Genomic DNA, 16,641 nt, shown 5'->3' on the forward strand with positions numbered 1-16,641 from the left:
GGTTAAAAAAAAAATCAACTGCTGGCTTCTTCACAACTACAGTTTCTTTAAGCCAGATGACGACATTATATAATTTTCTTCTCATTGTCATCTCCAACTGAGACTTAACAAAACTTTGACATTCACAATCTGGCTCAATTCCAACCACAACAACCTAAATAAAATTCCACCTGGGTCCACGTGGACACTCCCTGCTGTGTCAAGCAGGCTATTACACAGTTGCTGAGGTGTAGAATATATTTAGTCATGGTGATGGGGAGGTCTTCTAGCACAGTGCGTAGTGCCTTGGAGCCAGAAGCTCCAGGTTCAAGTCCCACTGCAGGCCTTGATGGCCAAGGAAGTGGTGGCCAAACAGGTGGATTGTAAATTCCCTGTAAAACCTTTCAATGCATCAGTAAAGAGTGGGAGAGTTTCCAGGTCAGCCACACTGCAGGAGGCCAATCATCATCATGGAGCAATCCAATGGAAATCCATGGTCACCAGCACCCTCTTCGGGCACAGAACTTCTGGAAGAGGAGGCTCCAGGTACAATGAGGTGTGGGTAAGTCAGATGGGCTGTTGGTCATGTCGCTGTGTTTAGTGGTTGCCTCTTGTTACTCGCTGTGAAGGGATCCATTTGCCTTTATGGGAGACAGTGAAATACACACCCAGACGGTGATTTTGAGCCTGTGTTAGCAGTCTACGGGAAAATCAACCGGGCAGAGAAAACGGTGAGAATCGACAAGCAATGAGAATGGGTAGTGCCAGGCTGGCACTGCGATTGGGCGGGGGAGGGGGTGGGGGCGCTGCTGCTCTGCAGTTGTGATTGGATCAAGGAGGGAGGGCCGGCGGGGGCAAGATGCCAGTGCATTGTGGGGCTCGCAATTGGCTGCGAGCCCCCCACAATTGCACGGGGTGGGGGGGGGGGGGGGGGGGGGGGGGGAGAGAAGGAGAGCTGGTTGAGACTGGCTGCAGTAGCAGGGGCCTGACAACTCTGTCTGTCTGTCAGACCCCCGCAGTTGCTATTGAGCATCTAACATCAGAGGTCTGCGCATTAGCTCCCTCTACAGGCTGGCTGGCGAATTAAGCCCAGCTCACTGCCTGCAGCAGCTCGAAACAGCCTACACCATTTTTTCAACGACTAAGTGCATAAGATTGGGCATGAAAAAGCACCTAAAGAACAGATCAGGAACTTTCCCCATTTTCACGCTAGCTGGATCTCAAAATTCCACCCACAGAATCCCTACAGTGCAGAAGGAGGCCATTCGGCCCATTGAATCTGCACCTACAACAATCCCACTCAGACTCTATCCCCGTAACCCTATATATTTACCCTGCTAATCCCCCTGACACTAAGGGGGAATTTAGCATGGCCAATACACCGACCCTACACATCTTTGGACTGTGGGAGGACACCGGAGCAAACCCACACAGACATGAGGAGAACATGCAAACTCTGTAGACAGGCAGTCACTTGAGGCCGGAATTGAACCCAGACCCCTGGCATTGTTAGGCAGCAGTGCTGACCGCTGTGCTGCCCTTTCTTTCTTTAAATATAATGCTGAAGGAACTCCCTACTCCAGACACGCAAGCAAGCCAGGCTTGTAAATTGATCAGTTAAGGGAAAGGGGGGCATACAGCCAGCTGTCCATCTTCCCTCTGTTCAGGAGAATGGAATTAATTAACAACTGGCTTCCCGATTATCAAGAGAGGAATAAAAATCTTCAGAAATTTGCCTCATGAAATTTTTAAAAACTCTTATTTTTAAAGATGAGCAAACTGACTGGACTAGTGCCACAGTCCAAACAGCTCACAGCATCAAGATGATACTCCCTGGATCTGGAACTGCTTCATCAGACAAATAATCTTATTCTCTCTGAAGTACCAAGAACCTCAAAACTATTTGATAAGCTGGTCTCAAAGGTGCTTTAATGTGGTTAACTCAACTGCCCTCTGAACAAGGGCAACTAGGGATGGGCAATAAATGCTGGCCAGCCAGCAATGCCCATGTCCCATGAATGAATTTTTAAAAATTTTAAAGAAGGATAAATTTTGATAGATAGATCTCATACTTCTGGATAACTTTAAAGGTTTCAGCATTGTGTTGTGAACTATACAGTCTGTTAGAGCAGTGTTATGATGTGGAGATGCCAGCGTTGGACTGGGGTGAACACAGTAAGAAGTTTCACAACACCAGGTTAAAGTCACTTCAGCAGTCACGGGCATTCAGCCTTGGATCTTCAAGTAAGCGTTCTCCAAGGCGGCCTTCACGACACACGACAGCGCAGAGTCGCTGAGCAGAAACTGATAGCCAAGTTCCGCACACATGAGGACGGCCTAAACTGGGATGTTGGATTTATGTCACATTATCAGTAACCCCCACAGCTTGCCTCCTGGTCTTGCAGAATCTCACTGGCTGTTCTGTCTGGAGACAATACACATCTCTTTAACCTGTGTTTAATGCTCCCTCCACCCACATTGTCTGTACCTTTAAGACCTGGCTGGCTGTAGGGATTCGCATTCTAATTAGTATTCTGTAACTTGATTTCTGTGTCTCTGTGCACTGAGAGCACATTTCCACTCCATCTGACGAAGGAGCAGTGCTCCGAAAGCTTATGGTATTTGCTACCAAATAAACCTGTTGGACTTTAACCTGGTGTTGTGAGACTTCTTACCGAGCAGTGTTATCCATTGATTGGAATAATTTCTGACAAGTTTCTGGGTCACCATCCAGCCAGTGCTCGAACCTTGGCAAGTGTACACACAATGTCAAAGTGTCTGTTCATGGAAAGGAGGAGTTTGGCTCTGGAACCCGAATTCTAATCGGAAAATTAAATTACAACAGGTTTGGTTAGTTAAAATAGAATTGTACCCAAATAAAAAAAAGAGAAACCAGGGAAAGTGCAGGGACCATGGAACTAACAGAATAGATCTTTCAAAGAGCCAGCACACCCATGATGGGTCAAATGTCCTCCCTTTCTGCTCTATCATTCTAGTCTATTAACCGAGAGTAAATTCCTCTCACAACAGGAATGCAAATCACAACATTAATCCCAGTGCAATTCAGTAATTAATTGGTACTTGGCTTCACAATTAGTTATCAAAGTCATTGCATCACTGGGACAACGAGGGAACCAAATCCTCTGTTAACTTGTGTTTACCTCATAAAACTGGGACAGATTTTCAAGGAACTCCTTGCAGTCGGGCCTTAACGTCACATAAACCTGAAAAACAGGAAGAGACAGAGGAGGAACTCTTAAAAATCCTTCAAACTTATGTTAAGTTTCCTCTTTCTAATACCCCCTTTCCAACTCCCAGCCATCCATTAGTGTGTTTGCCGCTCCTACATTGGCTCCCACTCCATCAGTGCCATAATTTTAAACTTCCCACCTTAGTTTTCACATCCCTCCAATGGCTATGCCCTCCCAACCCCATTTCAAACCACCTCCAGCCATACTACCCTGACGAAGAGTCATCCAGGCACAAAACATTGAAGAATATAGCAGACCTGCTGAGATTTTCCAGCATCTGCAGAGATATCAGCCCGCTCTTGTCCTACGCACCTCCAATTCCAATCATTCCACCATTGACAGCTGTGCCTTCTGCTGCTTTGGAATTTCCTGCAACCTTCCACCTCACTTTCCTCCTTTAAGACACTCTTGGAAGTCTCTGGAGCGGGACTTGAACCCAGAATCTTCTCCCAACACCAAATGCCACATATCAACATGACAGAAGTAATTTTCTGCACTTCCAGTGTTCAACTACGACACAGAGACTGAACTTAACACCATCGCATTTCAGATCAGGGGCAGGCAGCACGATGGTCAGGGACCTGGGTGACTGTGGAATTTGCATGTTTTCCCTGTGTCTGTGTGGGTTTCCTCCCACAATCTGAAAAATCACAGAATCCTGCAATACAGAAGGAGGCCATTTGGCCCATCGAGTCTGCAAAGACCACAATCCCACCCAGACCCCATTCCCATAACCCCATGTTTTAACCCTAGCTAGCTCCGACACAAAAGGCAATTTAGCATGGCCAATCAACCTAACTCACACCTTTGGACTGTGGGAGGAAGCCGGAGGAGCACTCGGAGGAAACCCATACAGACATGGGGAGAATGTGCAAACTCCACACATACAGTGACCTGTGGCTGGAATTGAACCCGGGTCCCTAGTGCTGTGAGGCAGCCGTGCCACCCACTAACGTGCTGGTTAGGAGAATTGGCCATGTTAAATTCTCCCTCCGTGTACCTGAACAGGCACCAGAGTGTGGCAACTAGAGGATTTTCACAGTAACTGCATTGCAGTGTTAATGTACGCCTACTTGTGACACTAATAAATATACTTTAAATCTTTGACAATGGCCCCTTTTTCCTGGGGACAGAAGCTGTGGATTATTGTGAATGACCCTGCCTTTTAGTAACCCGCCCCCAGACCGAGCACAGACAATGAGCCACAGTGTAGGTGCACAACCAACAGTGTGTGGGACGTGGGGACATCCCGAGTAGTTCATAGATAACGAACTCCACTAACAAATGTAGCATTAGGCTGAATAGTCTATTATCAGGGCCCACAAGACAGCAAATAAATAAATCTTTTTGGTTCTACAGCTCTGTAAGGGGACTGTGAGTCTGCCAATTCCACTCACCAGTGGGTTACAGTCTGTCGTCTCAGTGAAACAAAGGTCAATGATGGCCAGTGACTATTTACCACCCCCCCGAATCTATTTGCAACATTCATTTACACATCAGGTTTGATCAGTGTACACGGTGTTCAAACACTTCATACATTATTCATGGTGTACAGCCGTACGGCAAGAGCTCTGGAGGTCCTGGTGAGAATGTTGGTAAGTTGTCTGTGGGTTTTAAACAGTCAGTCAGATACCCTAGGCTAGGTTAACCTTACCATATGAGGGGATAGGAAGAAGAAAGATGACTCTGTTCCTTTGATGAAGGGAGAGGCAATACACATTCAGACATCACCATTATCTCCATAGGAACACAAATCATTGCTTGGGTATTCTGTCAGTTAATCATTGAACAGCCCATACAGCAAAGTTAAACAAAGTGACGGAATGCACCCTGTATAATCCCACAGCCAGCAGGCTAGTCTGAACATAGAACTCAGCAATTAGCAAATGAACTTTGATGTAGATGAGTGCAAGATGGTAGGAAGAATAGGAACCCACACTGGAATGCAAGCATCTAAACAGGAGGGATAAACAGAGAACTATCAGAGCACCAATACACAAAGTAATACCAGTCCACAGGTTACTGAGGCTTTTTTAAAAAATCCCGAAAAGCATGAGGGCTCATTTCTGGACAGATATAGAATTGAAAGGGAAGTTGGAACAGGCTGGAATGAAAAGAAAAAAATTATGACAGGTGACCTAGTAGATGAAAAGGGAGTTTTATCAAATAGTCCTGGAGAAAACAATTCTCTTGTGGGCCAAACCAGAAATAGGGGTCTTCAATAATAACAAATCCAATGATAAGTTCCTTACCCAAAAGGTGTAGGAGAATGTGTTACCGCAGGGGTGAGATAAGAGGAAAAGCAGAGGAGATGTATTTAAAGGGAGGCAATGGCCTAGTGATATTATCACTAGACTATTAATCCAGAAACTCAGCTAATGTTCTGGGGACCCGGGTTCGAATCCCACCACGGCAGATGGTGGAATTTGAATTCAGTAAGAATATGTGGAATTAAGAATCTACTGATGACCATGAAACCATTGTCGGAAAAACCCATCCTTGTTCACTAATGTCCTTTAGGGAAGGAAATCTGCCCATCCTTATTCGGTCTGGCCTACATGTGACTCCAGAGCCATAGCAATGTGGTTGACTCTCAACTGCCCTCTTGACAAGGGCAACTAGGGATGGGCAATAAATGCTGGCCACCCAGCGATGCCCATGTCCCAAAAATGAATTAAAAAGGGAGAGCTAGAGAGACACATGAGGGAGAAAGGAATAGAAAGATATATTGATGGGGTGAGGTGAAGGGGGCTCTTGCACACCAGAAACCTGTTGGGCCAAATGGCCTGTTCTGTATAAACACATTGACAAACCTGGTAACTTTTATCCTGAAAATGAACAGGGAATACGAACTCCACATTCTCCATGACAGTCAGCTGGCAGTGAACAAGTGTCTCGTCCTGCAAAGAACAAAGAACAAAGAACAGTACAGCACAGGAAACAGGCCCTTCGGCCCTCCAAGCCTGTGCCGCTCCTTGGTCCAACTAGACCAATCGTTTGTATCCCTCCATTCCCAGGCTGCTCATGTGACTATCCAGGTGAGTCTTAAACGATGTCAGCGTGTCTGCCTCCACCACCCTACTTGGCAGCGCATTCCAAGCCCCCACCACCCTCTGTGTAAAAAACGTCCCTCTGATATCGGAGTTATACTTCGCCCCTCTCACCTTGAGCCCGTGACCTCTCGTGATTGTCACCTCCGACCTGGGAAAAAGCTTCCCACTGTTCACCCTATCTATACCCTTCATAATCTTGTACACCTCTATTAGATCTCCCCAGTTAGAGAAGGTCAAAGAACAAAGGATTGCAGTTCATAGAAGCCCGACAGTGCACGAGAAGCCATTCAGCCCATCGAGTCTGCACCAACTCTGACAGTATCTCTCCCCTCCCTATCCCCGTATCCCATTTGGCCATTTACCATGGCCAATCAACCTAACCTGCACATCTTTGGACTGTGGGAGGAAACTGGAGCACCCGGAGGAAACCCACGCAGACATGGGGAGAATGTGCAAACTCCACACAGACAGTGACCCAAGGCCGGAATTGAACCCGAGTCCCTGGGGCTGAGGGGCAGCCGTGCTAACCACTGTGCCACCATGCCACCCTTGGCTGGAAACTGCTACCCCATTGAGCACTCTTTCCCCTCTGTGGCTTTGTACATTTGAAGCTGCCTCGTTTGGTTTTGAGTGGGGGAGGGTGTTAGATTGTCGAGGGAGTTGGTTCTGTCATCCAACTGTCAATACAAAGTGTCTGCAATAACGGGAATAGGGACCACATACCCGAGAGATGTAGATTTCAGCCAGCAGCAGATTCTCAACACTTGCACCTATAGTTTGTCATTCTTTGGATGACGGTTTGGTTGTGGGAAGGTGGGCAAACAGAGAGGAGGGGACAGGTCCACGGGTACCAGTCAGACTCTCATTCTGCACCCAACCCGACCTTTCTATACAGGTACAGCTTTTACTAGTAAAGTTGCAGCCACCTAGTTTACATCTGCCTCTTGCCCCAGCTCAATCAGAAATAAAACACCTACAAATAAATCTAAAATGCAGGACTTTAACTACCTTCTCCTTCCAGTCAACTCCACATTGACCGTAGCAAATTATTCCAACTTGTTCATAGGCCAGCCATGGAATTGGAGCGGGTGAGGGGCGGACAATGGAAATGTCCGTTGACCTCGGGCAGGATTTTCTGGTTTTGGGACAAATGAGACCATAAAATCCTGCTTATAGAGTTACATTATCCTCAAAGAAAGGCCACTCGTTGAATCTTTAACGGTGGAAGGGCAACAAAGTCAAAAGGCAGCCGTTTATTTGACTTATTGTGACACTTACCAGCCCGAGAATAAGGGAATAATCAGGCATGCTGCGGGTTTTCAGAGGAAGGATGGATTTTTGCATTTTCACTGAGCTTTGCAGTTCTTTAATGAATTTGTATCTGAAAAAGAGCATTTGGAATCTGGAGATCAGTTTTTAAAAAAAAATAAATCAGAACTCAAAAGTGGCGTCCAGTCCACTTGCCACTGGGGGAAACACGGCCTAACATTCACACCAGCATTGCTGACTAGTCTGTGTAATTCTATAACAAAACATCAAGCTTTGACATTTATATCCGAGCTCGGCTGAGTGCTCAGAATAGAATTTCTTCCCACCTCAAGAGCATTCTCAGATCAGATGATACATTGAACTAAGATATCATCTGCTGTTTAAGTGACTGTTACAGACTGGAAGACTGGGAATTCCCCCACTGCCCAGAGCCACATATAGCCCTTCAACCAACCCTGTAAATAATGGAGCAGTAGGGTGCTGGATTGAGGGCCGGGGAAAGGTGGAGGCTGGGAGAGATTGACAAAGATGTCATAGATAGGGAATCTAAATGGTGCTGATCATGGTTAAGAAGGGTGCTGATAGCGGCCAGTAAGAGATCAGAATGTGTAAACGGCAGTGCAAAGGTAAGCAGCGTAACAAAGTATCACCTGGAACAGGTACCCCGAGTGGGGTGGGGGAAAAGAGGAAAACATTTTTTTTAATGAGGTAAAGGTGGAAAGGGAGTTCACAGTCTGCAGTTGTCGAACTCAATGTCAAGTCCAAAAGGTTGGAACGTGCCTGTAACGAAATTTATAACTAACCTTTAACATAATAAAATGCCCCAGGAGATGTTGGGGGCAGAGGTAAGGATGTTTTTCAATTATTGCACAACATTGGGAAGCATTCACGATTCCTCAGTTACCGAAGCAGCCTTTGCCAATGTGCAGCAAGAGCTGGAGAGTAACATGCACCCCACACAAGTGTCAGACAATGACCATCCCCAACAAAGAGAATATAACCATCACTGAATCTCCCCACTATCAACATTCTGGAAGTTACCATTGAGCAGAAACTGAACTCAAATATCCATACAAATAATGTGATTCCAAGGGCAGGTCAGAGGGTGGGAATTCTGCAGATAGTAACTCACCAGCTGATTTCCCAAAGCCTGTCCACCATCTCCACGGCACAAGTCAGGAGTATGATGGAATACTCTCCACTTGTCTAAACAAATGTGGCTCCAAAAACAAGAAGCTGAACACCATCACATTCACCACTTGGGGGCAATGGTGGTGTGATGGGAATGCCATTGGAATAGTAACCCAGAGGCCCAATGCTCTGGGGACATGGGTTCAAATCCAAAAAAGCTACTCCCAGTAATGCCGACATCAAGCCATTGTTGATTGTTACAAAAACACATCAGGTTCACGAATGCTGTTCAGGGAGAGAGTGAATTCTTCATCTGGTCTGCCCTACATCTGACTCAACTTGATTGACACTCAACAGCCCTCCGAAATGTTGAAAGGCCATGAAAGAATAAAGAAAAAAATCCACCACCACGTCCTCCACCACTGACACACAGTAGCCGCCATGTGTGCTCTCTGATGCACGGCAGCAACTCACCAAGGCTCCTTCGACAGCCCCTTTCAAATCCACAACCTCTACCATCTAGAAGGACAAAGACGGCAGACACATGGGAACAGCACCACCTGCGAATTCCCCTCCAAGCCACACACCATCCTGACTTGGGAAGAGGCCAGTTTAAAGTAGGGTTTTTGGCTCTTTGTAGTGTAGACTACATGCTGAGATCGCCTTGGTAAAATTTCTTAACCTCAATCTAAAATAATCTTACAAGCCTTGTAATATTTTCATTTCATACATTAGCGATCCTTGCAATATTCAGTAAGTATGTCATTTGTGGGGAAATGTGCATTGTAGAGAAGTAGGACAGATGTTAAAATTATAGTCTTGTTTTAATTCTGACATTCCTAGCCAGCAGATAGGGGCACTGAAACACCAAATGGGATGAAATTAAAATTCTCTCAGAGCTGGTCAGAATACAGCTCCACCGGCCTCCTTCAAGCCGAGTGTACAGAAAGCCAATCCAGATGGATAACAAGTTGCAATTCGCCTCATTGACAACTCACTATAAAACCATTGCAGTAGTGTTAGGCCATTCAGCCCATCGAGTCTTCTCCACTATTCAATCACAGGTGATGGTTTCTCAACCCCATTCTCCCACCTTTTTCCCCGTACCAATCAAGTCAAGATTATACTCAACTGTACACAAAGTTTTGAGGGGTGGGTAGCTCTGACTGCACCCAACTTTTAACTTCAAGATTCTGTTTTGCTTACTGACCCCTCCCAACCTTGCCCCAATCCAGTTTAATGTTCTTCCTCAGTCACACATCACAACCTAAACCTCTACTCCCCGAATTCATCTGACTTTCAGGCAACTGCCCATCTCTGCTTCACTGTTGGAGGTTGGCCTTACAACCACTGCAATCAAAACAAAGCTCACTTCTAATGCTCACAAACAAAAAAAAAACATTTTTTCCCCCCAATCTTCTCCTTTTCACTCAACTTTCCCAATTCCCTTCCTTTCTCATCAAGGATAAATGAGGGTAAAGTTAAGACACATCTGCCATGATCTGATAGAATATGGAAATCTTGATGGGCTGAATGGCCTCTTCTTGGTCCTAACTTTCTTCCCAACATTCAATTCTCTTCTGTGTTTTTTAAATACAAGTGCTCAGAAGTCAAAAATTGCTGTAATCAAATTCTGTACAAACCAATCATTTTAAAACCCTGTGGTCCAATCAAAGGCAGTCCCCTCAGTAACGAACCCAAGGCAAATACCATCCAAGATCTGGCAGTTTGCCAATTGTTTTTTTGACCAGCCCCCGCAAGTGGGAGTTTTGTCCTCCACTCACTGATTAGAGTCCTCTCTCTTGTCCCAATGGCAGGATGAGTCAACTGAGAAGTTTATGGAGAAAGTCATTTCCATGGGGTCCAGGTTTTCATCCAAATCGCTATTGGTTTCCAAGTCTGTTGGAACAAAGGGGACATTTTCAAATTGTCAGCAAGGGAGAGAACCAAACTAGCAAAACCATTCATATATAAAAGGAGTCATTGACTCTTGGAACAAATTCTCCACACAAGTGGAAGAGGGTCTGCAGCGCTTCAAGAGTTGGCTCCTCACCATCTTCTCAAGGACATTTTCCAGCACTTTCTGGTTTTGTTAGGGATAAACCTTGGGCTGTTATCAGTGGATAAATCTCTGAAGAGGAGGATAGTGCAGGACTTTGGGTAAAGAGGGAATAGTTGTTCAAACAAAGTCCACCTGTGCAGCTTGTACATGCGCTGTAAACATTTGTATTTCAGACTTGGTGTCAGACATTCCCAGATTTGCTGGCTGGAAAATTGACAGGACAGAAAAACAACAAAGAAAATCTCTCCAGTGACACATTCCACATCCTAAACTTACCATGGGATACAGGAGGAGAAGTCGGAAAGAGAGCGCGAGCTTGTTTGGCTTTGGTTTTTCCCCTGGTTACAAGTCTCTGATGTTCATCCCAAAGTGGATTCCAAATGTTTAATTTTGTTGCACCGGGAGTGTATTCAAACTCTGGAATTAACAAAACACAATAAAAAGACAGGTCAACATGGGATTGAGAGAGAGAGGAGTCAATAAAGCGAAGGATTGGTTTGTAGGATGCAAGATACTCCGTGTTGTTCCTGTGGCAGGCAGGGTTTCCCCCCTGTGCCCCCCCTGTCCCCAAGGCCTCATTCAGGTATCCAATTAGCATCAGTCTGTGTCAACCTCCAAACCCCCTCCATTAGAAATCCCACCATTTTTATGGAAAAGCAGGATAATGAGGCACCATGCGCTCCAATAGCCATTCCCTCAGGAAATCTCCCACGGATCCATGTAGTCAAATTGCCACTTGTGGGTCCTGCCCTTAGGTGTCTCTGTCAAATCATTCTTTTTGCCTTTGTTCCACCACTGAGTCGTACCTTCAGCTGCCTCAGTTCCCAAACTTTGCAATTCCCACCTGAACCCACCCTTTTTCTCTCTCTCCCCTCAATTCCCCAACCAAACCCCCCCACTCACTCTCTCCCTCTCCTCTAAACCTCCTTACCTGTCCTGACATGGTCCAGTGTGCAATTTTGTTTGATAATGTTCTGTGAAACATCTTGGGATATCTTGCTGTATTAAAGATGCTATATAAATGCAAGTTATCAATATATGTGAACCTGGACAATGTGTTCAGGCAGGTTACAGTGGGGAGTGTGCAGAAACGATTCACGAGATTGGTCTTGGGGGATGAGGAATTTAGCTGCTTGGATGGACTGAAGAGTAGGTTGAGTGGAGATATTCAAAATCATGGGGAGTCTCGACTGAATACATTGGGGAAAAAATATTCCCACTGGAGGAAGATTGGAGAACTAGAGGACACGGATTTAAGGGAAATCGCAAAAGAAGCAATGGTGACAGAAGGAGGAGCTTTTACCATGTAGAGAGTCGTTAGGGTCTGAAATGTGCTGTCGGAAAGATTGGAGACAGGTTCAAACGAGGCCTTCAAGGGGGAATTGGACTGTTACCTAAAAAGGAAGAAAGTACAGGACCAAGGGGTGAAGGTAAGAGAGTGGCAAACTGCTCCCACGGAGACCCAGAGGCAACAGAATGGGCTAAAAGGCTTCCTCCTGTGCTGTGACCATTCTGTGATTGCAACCTATTCTGGTCACAATTCATTCACCCAGCGGATGGTGGGCGAATGGAATTCACTTCCAAAAGTTGGTGGTTGATGCTGAAACGCTCAATTCAAAAGGAACCTGGATCAGCATCTGAAGATCTGTAACCAGCAAGGCTATAGGCCAGATGCTGGAACGTGCGATTAAAATGAGTGGATGCTTTCTTCTTTGGCAGGCACAGACACAAGAACAAAGAACAAAGAACAGTACAGCACAGGAAACAGGCCCTTCGGCCCTCCAAGCCTGTGCCGCTCCTTGGTCCAACTAGACCAATCGTTTGTATCCCTCCGTTCCCAGGCTGCTCATGTGACTATCCAGGTAAGTCTTAAACGATGTCAGCGTGCCTGCCTCCACCACCCTACTTGGCAGCGCATTCCAGGCCCCCACCACCCTCTGTGTAAAAAACGTCCCTCGGATATCTGAGTTATACTTCGCCCCTCTCAGCTTGAGCCCGTGACCCCTCGTGATCGTCACCTCCGACCTGGGAAAAAGTTTCCCACTGTTCACCCTATCTATACCCTTCATAATCTTGTACACCTCTATTAGATCTCCCCTCATTCTCCGTCTTTCCAAGGAGAACAACCCCAGTCTACCCAATCTCTCCTCATAGCTAAGATCCTCCATACCAGGCAACATCCTGGTAAACCTTCTCTGCACTCTCTCTAAAACCTCCACGTCCTTCTGGTAGTGCGGCGACCAGAACTGGACACAGTACTGCAAATGTGGCCTAACCAGCGTTCTATACAGCTGCATCATCAGACTCCAGCTTTTATACTCTATACCCCGTCCTATAAAGGCAAGCATACCATCTGCCTTCTTCATCACCTTCTCCACCTGTGTTGCCACCTTCAAGGATTTGTGGACTTGCACACCTAGGTCCCTCTGTGTTTCTATACTCCTGATGACTCTGCCATTTATTGTATAACTCCTCCCTACATTATTTCTTCCAAAATGCATCACTTCACATTTATCCGGATTAAACTCCTTGCACACCTAGGTCCCTCTCCGCCCAATTTTCCAGCCTATCTATATCCTGCTGTATTGCCCGACAATGCTCTTCGCTATCCGCAAGTCCAGCCATCTTGGTGTCATCCGCAAACTTGCTGATTACACCAGTTACACCTTCTTCCAAATCATTTATATATATCACAAATAGCAGAGGTCCCAGTACAGAGCCCTGCGGAACACCACTGGTCACAGACCTCCAGCCGGAAAAAGACCCTTCGACCACTACCCTCTGTCTCCTATGGCCAAGCCAGTTCTCCACCCATCTAGCCACTTCTCCTTGTATCCCATGGACTGAATGGCCTCTTCCTGTGCTGTAGCTTTTCTATGGTCATGTCACAGCCAATGCCGACATAATCTCATTCATCTACTGGAGCAAAATGAAGATTAACTTCGTACCTCTGTCCAGCGCGGTGTTCTGCCGATGTTTACCCGGTAATCTGGTGGCTCTGGGTGTGGTTGTAAATAAATCAGACTCATTAGGACATTCTTCTGAAAGAATTGGACCAAATGACACACCTTGAGCAGGCTGGTCCAGGAGAGAAAAAAAAAAGAAATAGGATTCAGAACAAAATTCAATCCAAAGAGTTGAAACAAATTCATGACCGAATTCCCATCCTGTCAAATGGGGTGGCACAGTGGTTAGCACTGCTGCCTCAGCTCCAGGGAGCCAGGTTCGATTCCTGGCTCGGGTCACTGTCTGTATGGAGTTTGCACGTTCTCCCTGTGTCTGCGTGGGTTTCCTCCCACAATCCAAAGATGTGCGGGTTAGATTAATTGGCCATTACTAAATTGCTTGTTAGTGTCCTGGGATGCATAGGTTAGAGCGATTAGTGGGGTAAATATGTGGGGGTTATGGGGATAGGGCACAGGTGGGATTGTTGTCAGTGCAGACTCGATGGGCTGAATGGCCTCCTTCTGCATTGTAGGGATTCCATGAAATCTTGTGGGATAATGTGTCTGTGGAACAGAAGGCGAGGACAGGGTCAGCTTCATCGGATTCCTTCCACAGCCGAATTGCCAGCTCGCTACCAGACTCTCATTTGAATAATTGCAGATTGGATGAGGTGCCAGATGTGGGCACCAGGGATGGGCAAAAACCAGAGGAGTGCCACAGGCAAGGAACCAAATTCCAGAAAAGTGGAATCTCTCAGGGAGAATTGCAGGAAAGGCAGTGATACACCCACCGGCAAATTTGATTCTAGAATCCTGTTATTTCACATGAAAAAACATTAAAATTACTTTATAAACCCCCCCGATCCTATTAATCCACCTAACCTGCACAGCTTTGGACACCGAGGGGCAATTTAGCATGGCCAATCCATCTAACCTGCACGTCTTCAGCCTGAAGGATGGATTTAATTAATCAAAACCATAGCGTTGTACAAGAATAAGATAAACTAGAAAGCAGTGCCCAATCGACATGCTGGCACAGTGGTTAGCACTGCTGCCTCACAGCGCCAGGGACCCAGGTTCGATTCCCAGCTTGGGTCACCGTCAGTGCGGAGTCCGCACATTCTCCCCGTGTCTGCATGAGTTTCAAAGAACAAACAAAGAACAAAGAACAATACAGCACAGGAACAGGCCCTTCGGCCCTCCAAGCCCGCGCCGCTCCCCGGTCCAGGATTGAATCCTGAATCCAGGATCCCCGCCCAATTTTCCAGCCTATCTACATACCAATATCCTATCCACCGAGCTGTCCCTCACAGCTACGATGCTTTGTTCATTACAACCTATTAACTTACCCCCACCCCCCCATTCCAGACCATGTGATCTCCAGGGAGAGGCGAAAACCCAGAGTGAAAAACCCCAGGGCCAATATGGGGAAAAAAAAATCTGGGAAATTCCTCTCCGACCCCCTGAGGCGATCGAAACGAGTCCAGGAGATCACAATGGCCCCGATCGGAAAATGCTTCCCAACCCTAGTCATTTCCACTTCCACGAACACCATATGAATTCCCTGCCCCCGAGACAGGTTCCCAACTATCCGCAGTCTCACTCTGTACTGGCACCAGCAAGATGATCGTAGAATGAAGCCTTGAAACGAGAAACCAGGAACAATTAGCCCGCGCCGCTCCCTGGTCCAAACTAGACCACTCTTTTGTATCCCTCCTCCCACAATCTGGAAGATGTGCTGGTTAGGCGAATTGGCCATGCCAAATTCTCCCTCAGTGTACCCGAACAGGTGTCAGAGCGTGGCGACGACGGGATTTTCACAGTAACTTCATTGCGGTGTAAGTCTACTTGTGACACTAATAAATAAACTTTAAAGGATCACAAATTGTAAGAAAAATGGGGAGACACTCACTTTTGAGCTCCTGGGAAAGAATGAATTAGAAGTTAATTTTCTTAGCATTGATTTCAACACGGGGGACAGAGAGAATTGGAGCACAGAGGATAATGTACATTTCCACCTCAGTAACATTGCCCATCTCTGCCCCAGTGTTGTGTATGTGGTGTCTGTCTCCAGTACAGCAGAAGTGAGTCACCTGACTTGAGGGACCAATGGGAACAGAGTGAGTGATTACCCAGAGGGTGAGTCCTCCCTTGGAGAGAGTCTTCTAGCAGCCATGTAGTTGACATTGTAAAGACTGGAGCTCTGTTCCAGGGCAGCCTAGAGCTGCAACTCCTGTACCAAGTGTCTCTTATCAATAAATACATTCTGTTCCTAACAAAGTCTGAAATAGCTTGGCGACGCCATAAGAACCGCAACATAACATCCAGCCACCACAGCTGATCCTCTACTGAAAACCTCATCCTTGCCTTTTTGTTACCTCCAAACTCAAATGTTCCAATATTTTTCCAACTCGCTCTCCACAGTGCACCAACCCCATCCTGAACTGGAGCTCATTCAAAACCCTGCTGTCCATATCCTAACTTGCACCAAGTCCCCTTCACCCATCACCCCTTGCGATCGTAGGTGTACATTGCCTTCTGGTCCAGCCATGCCCCAATTTTAAATCTTATTTTTTTGTTTTCAAATCCCTTCATGGTCTCTCTGCTCCCAATCTCTATCATCTCCTCCAGCCCCACAATGTTCAGAGATCTCAGAACTCCTCCAGTTCTGGGCTCTTGCACATCTCCAATTTTCATCACTCCATCACGGATATCTGAGCCTCCAGCTTCAGTGTCCTCATCTCTAGAGTTCACTAAATCAATCTATCTCACTTTCTTCAGAACCTAGCACTTGGCCAATCTTTCAGTCCTAGTATCTTAAGTAACTTGGTGTCAAATGTTGTTTGATAACGTTCCTTTGAAGTGCTTTTGAACATGTTAAAAGGCACTGTGGAAATGGAAGTTATTGCATTTGAAGGAGGTCAGGTGGAACAAGAGGACACAATGCAGAA

General features: G+C 46.3%; 1 protein-coding gene across 2 annotated transcripts in view; it reads right to left on the minus strand.

The window, feature by feature from the left end:
• Nucleotides 1-16,641, minus strand: part of LOC144479666 (CTD small phosphatase-like protein 2-A) — a 36,160-nt gene that overhangs the window by 12,426 nt on the left and 7,093 nt on the right. For both annotated transcript variants that reach the window (XR_013495554.1, XM_078198663.1), the window contains 6 exons: nucleotides 13,694-13,823; nucleotides 11,022-11,162; nucleotides 10,468-10,582; nucleotides 7,562-7,664; nucleotides 6,044-6,130; nucleotides 3,141-3,203 (listed from right to left, as the gene is read on the minus strand). Coding sequence is in view for 1 of the 2 variants with exons in the window: in XM_078198663.1 (XP_078054789.1) it covers nucleotides 3,141-3,203; nucleotides 6,044-6,130; nucleotides 7,562-7,664; nucleotides 10,468-10,582; nucleotides 11,022-11,162; nucleotides 13,694-13,823 (639 nt within the window). In the remaining variant the exon portion in view is untranslated. The remainder of the gene's footprint in view (nucleotides 1-3,140; nucleotides 3,204-6,043; nucleotides 6,131-7,561; nucleotides 7,665-10,467; nucleotides 10,583-11,021; nucleotides 11,163-13,693; nucleotides 13,824-16,641) is intronic.

Source organism: Mustelus asterias, chromosome 26 (assembly GCF_964213995.1).
Source record: "Mustelus asterias chromosome 26, sMusAst1.hap1.1, whole genome shotgun sequence".
In the NCBI taxonomy this organism is placed as follows: domain Eukaryota; kingdom Metazoa; phylum Chordata; class Chondrichthyes; order Carcharhiniformes; family Triakidae; genus Mustelus; species Mustelus asterias.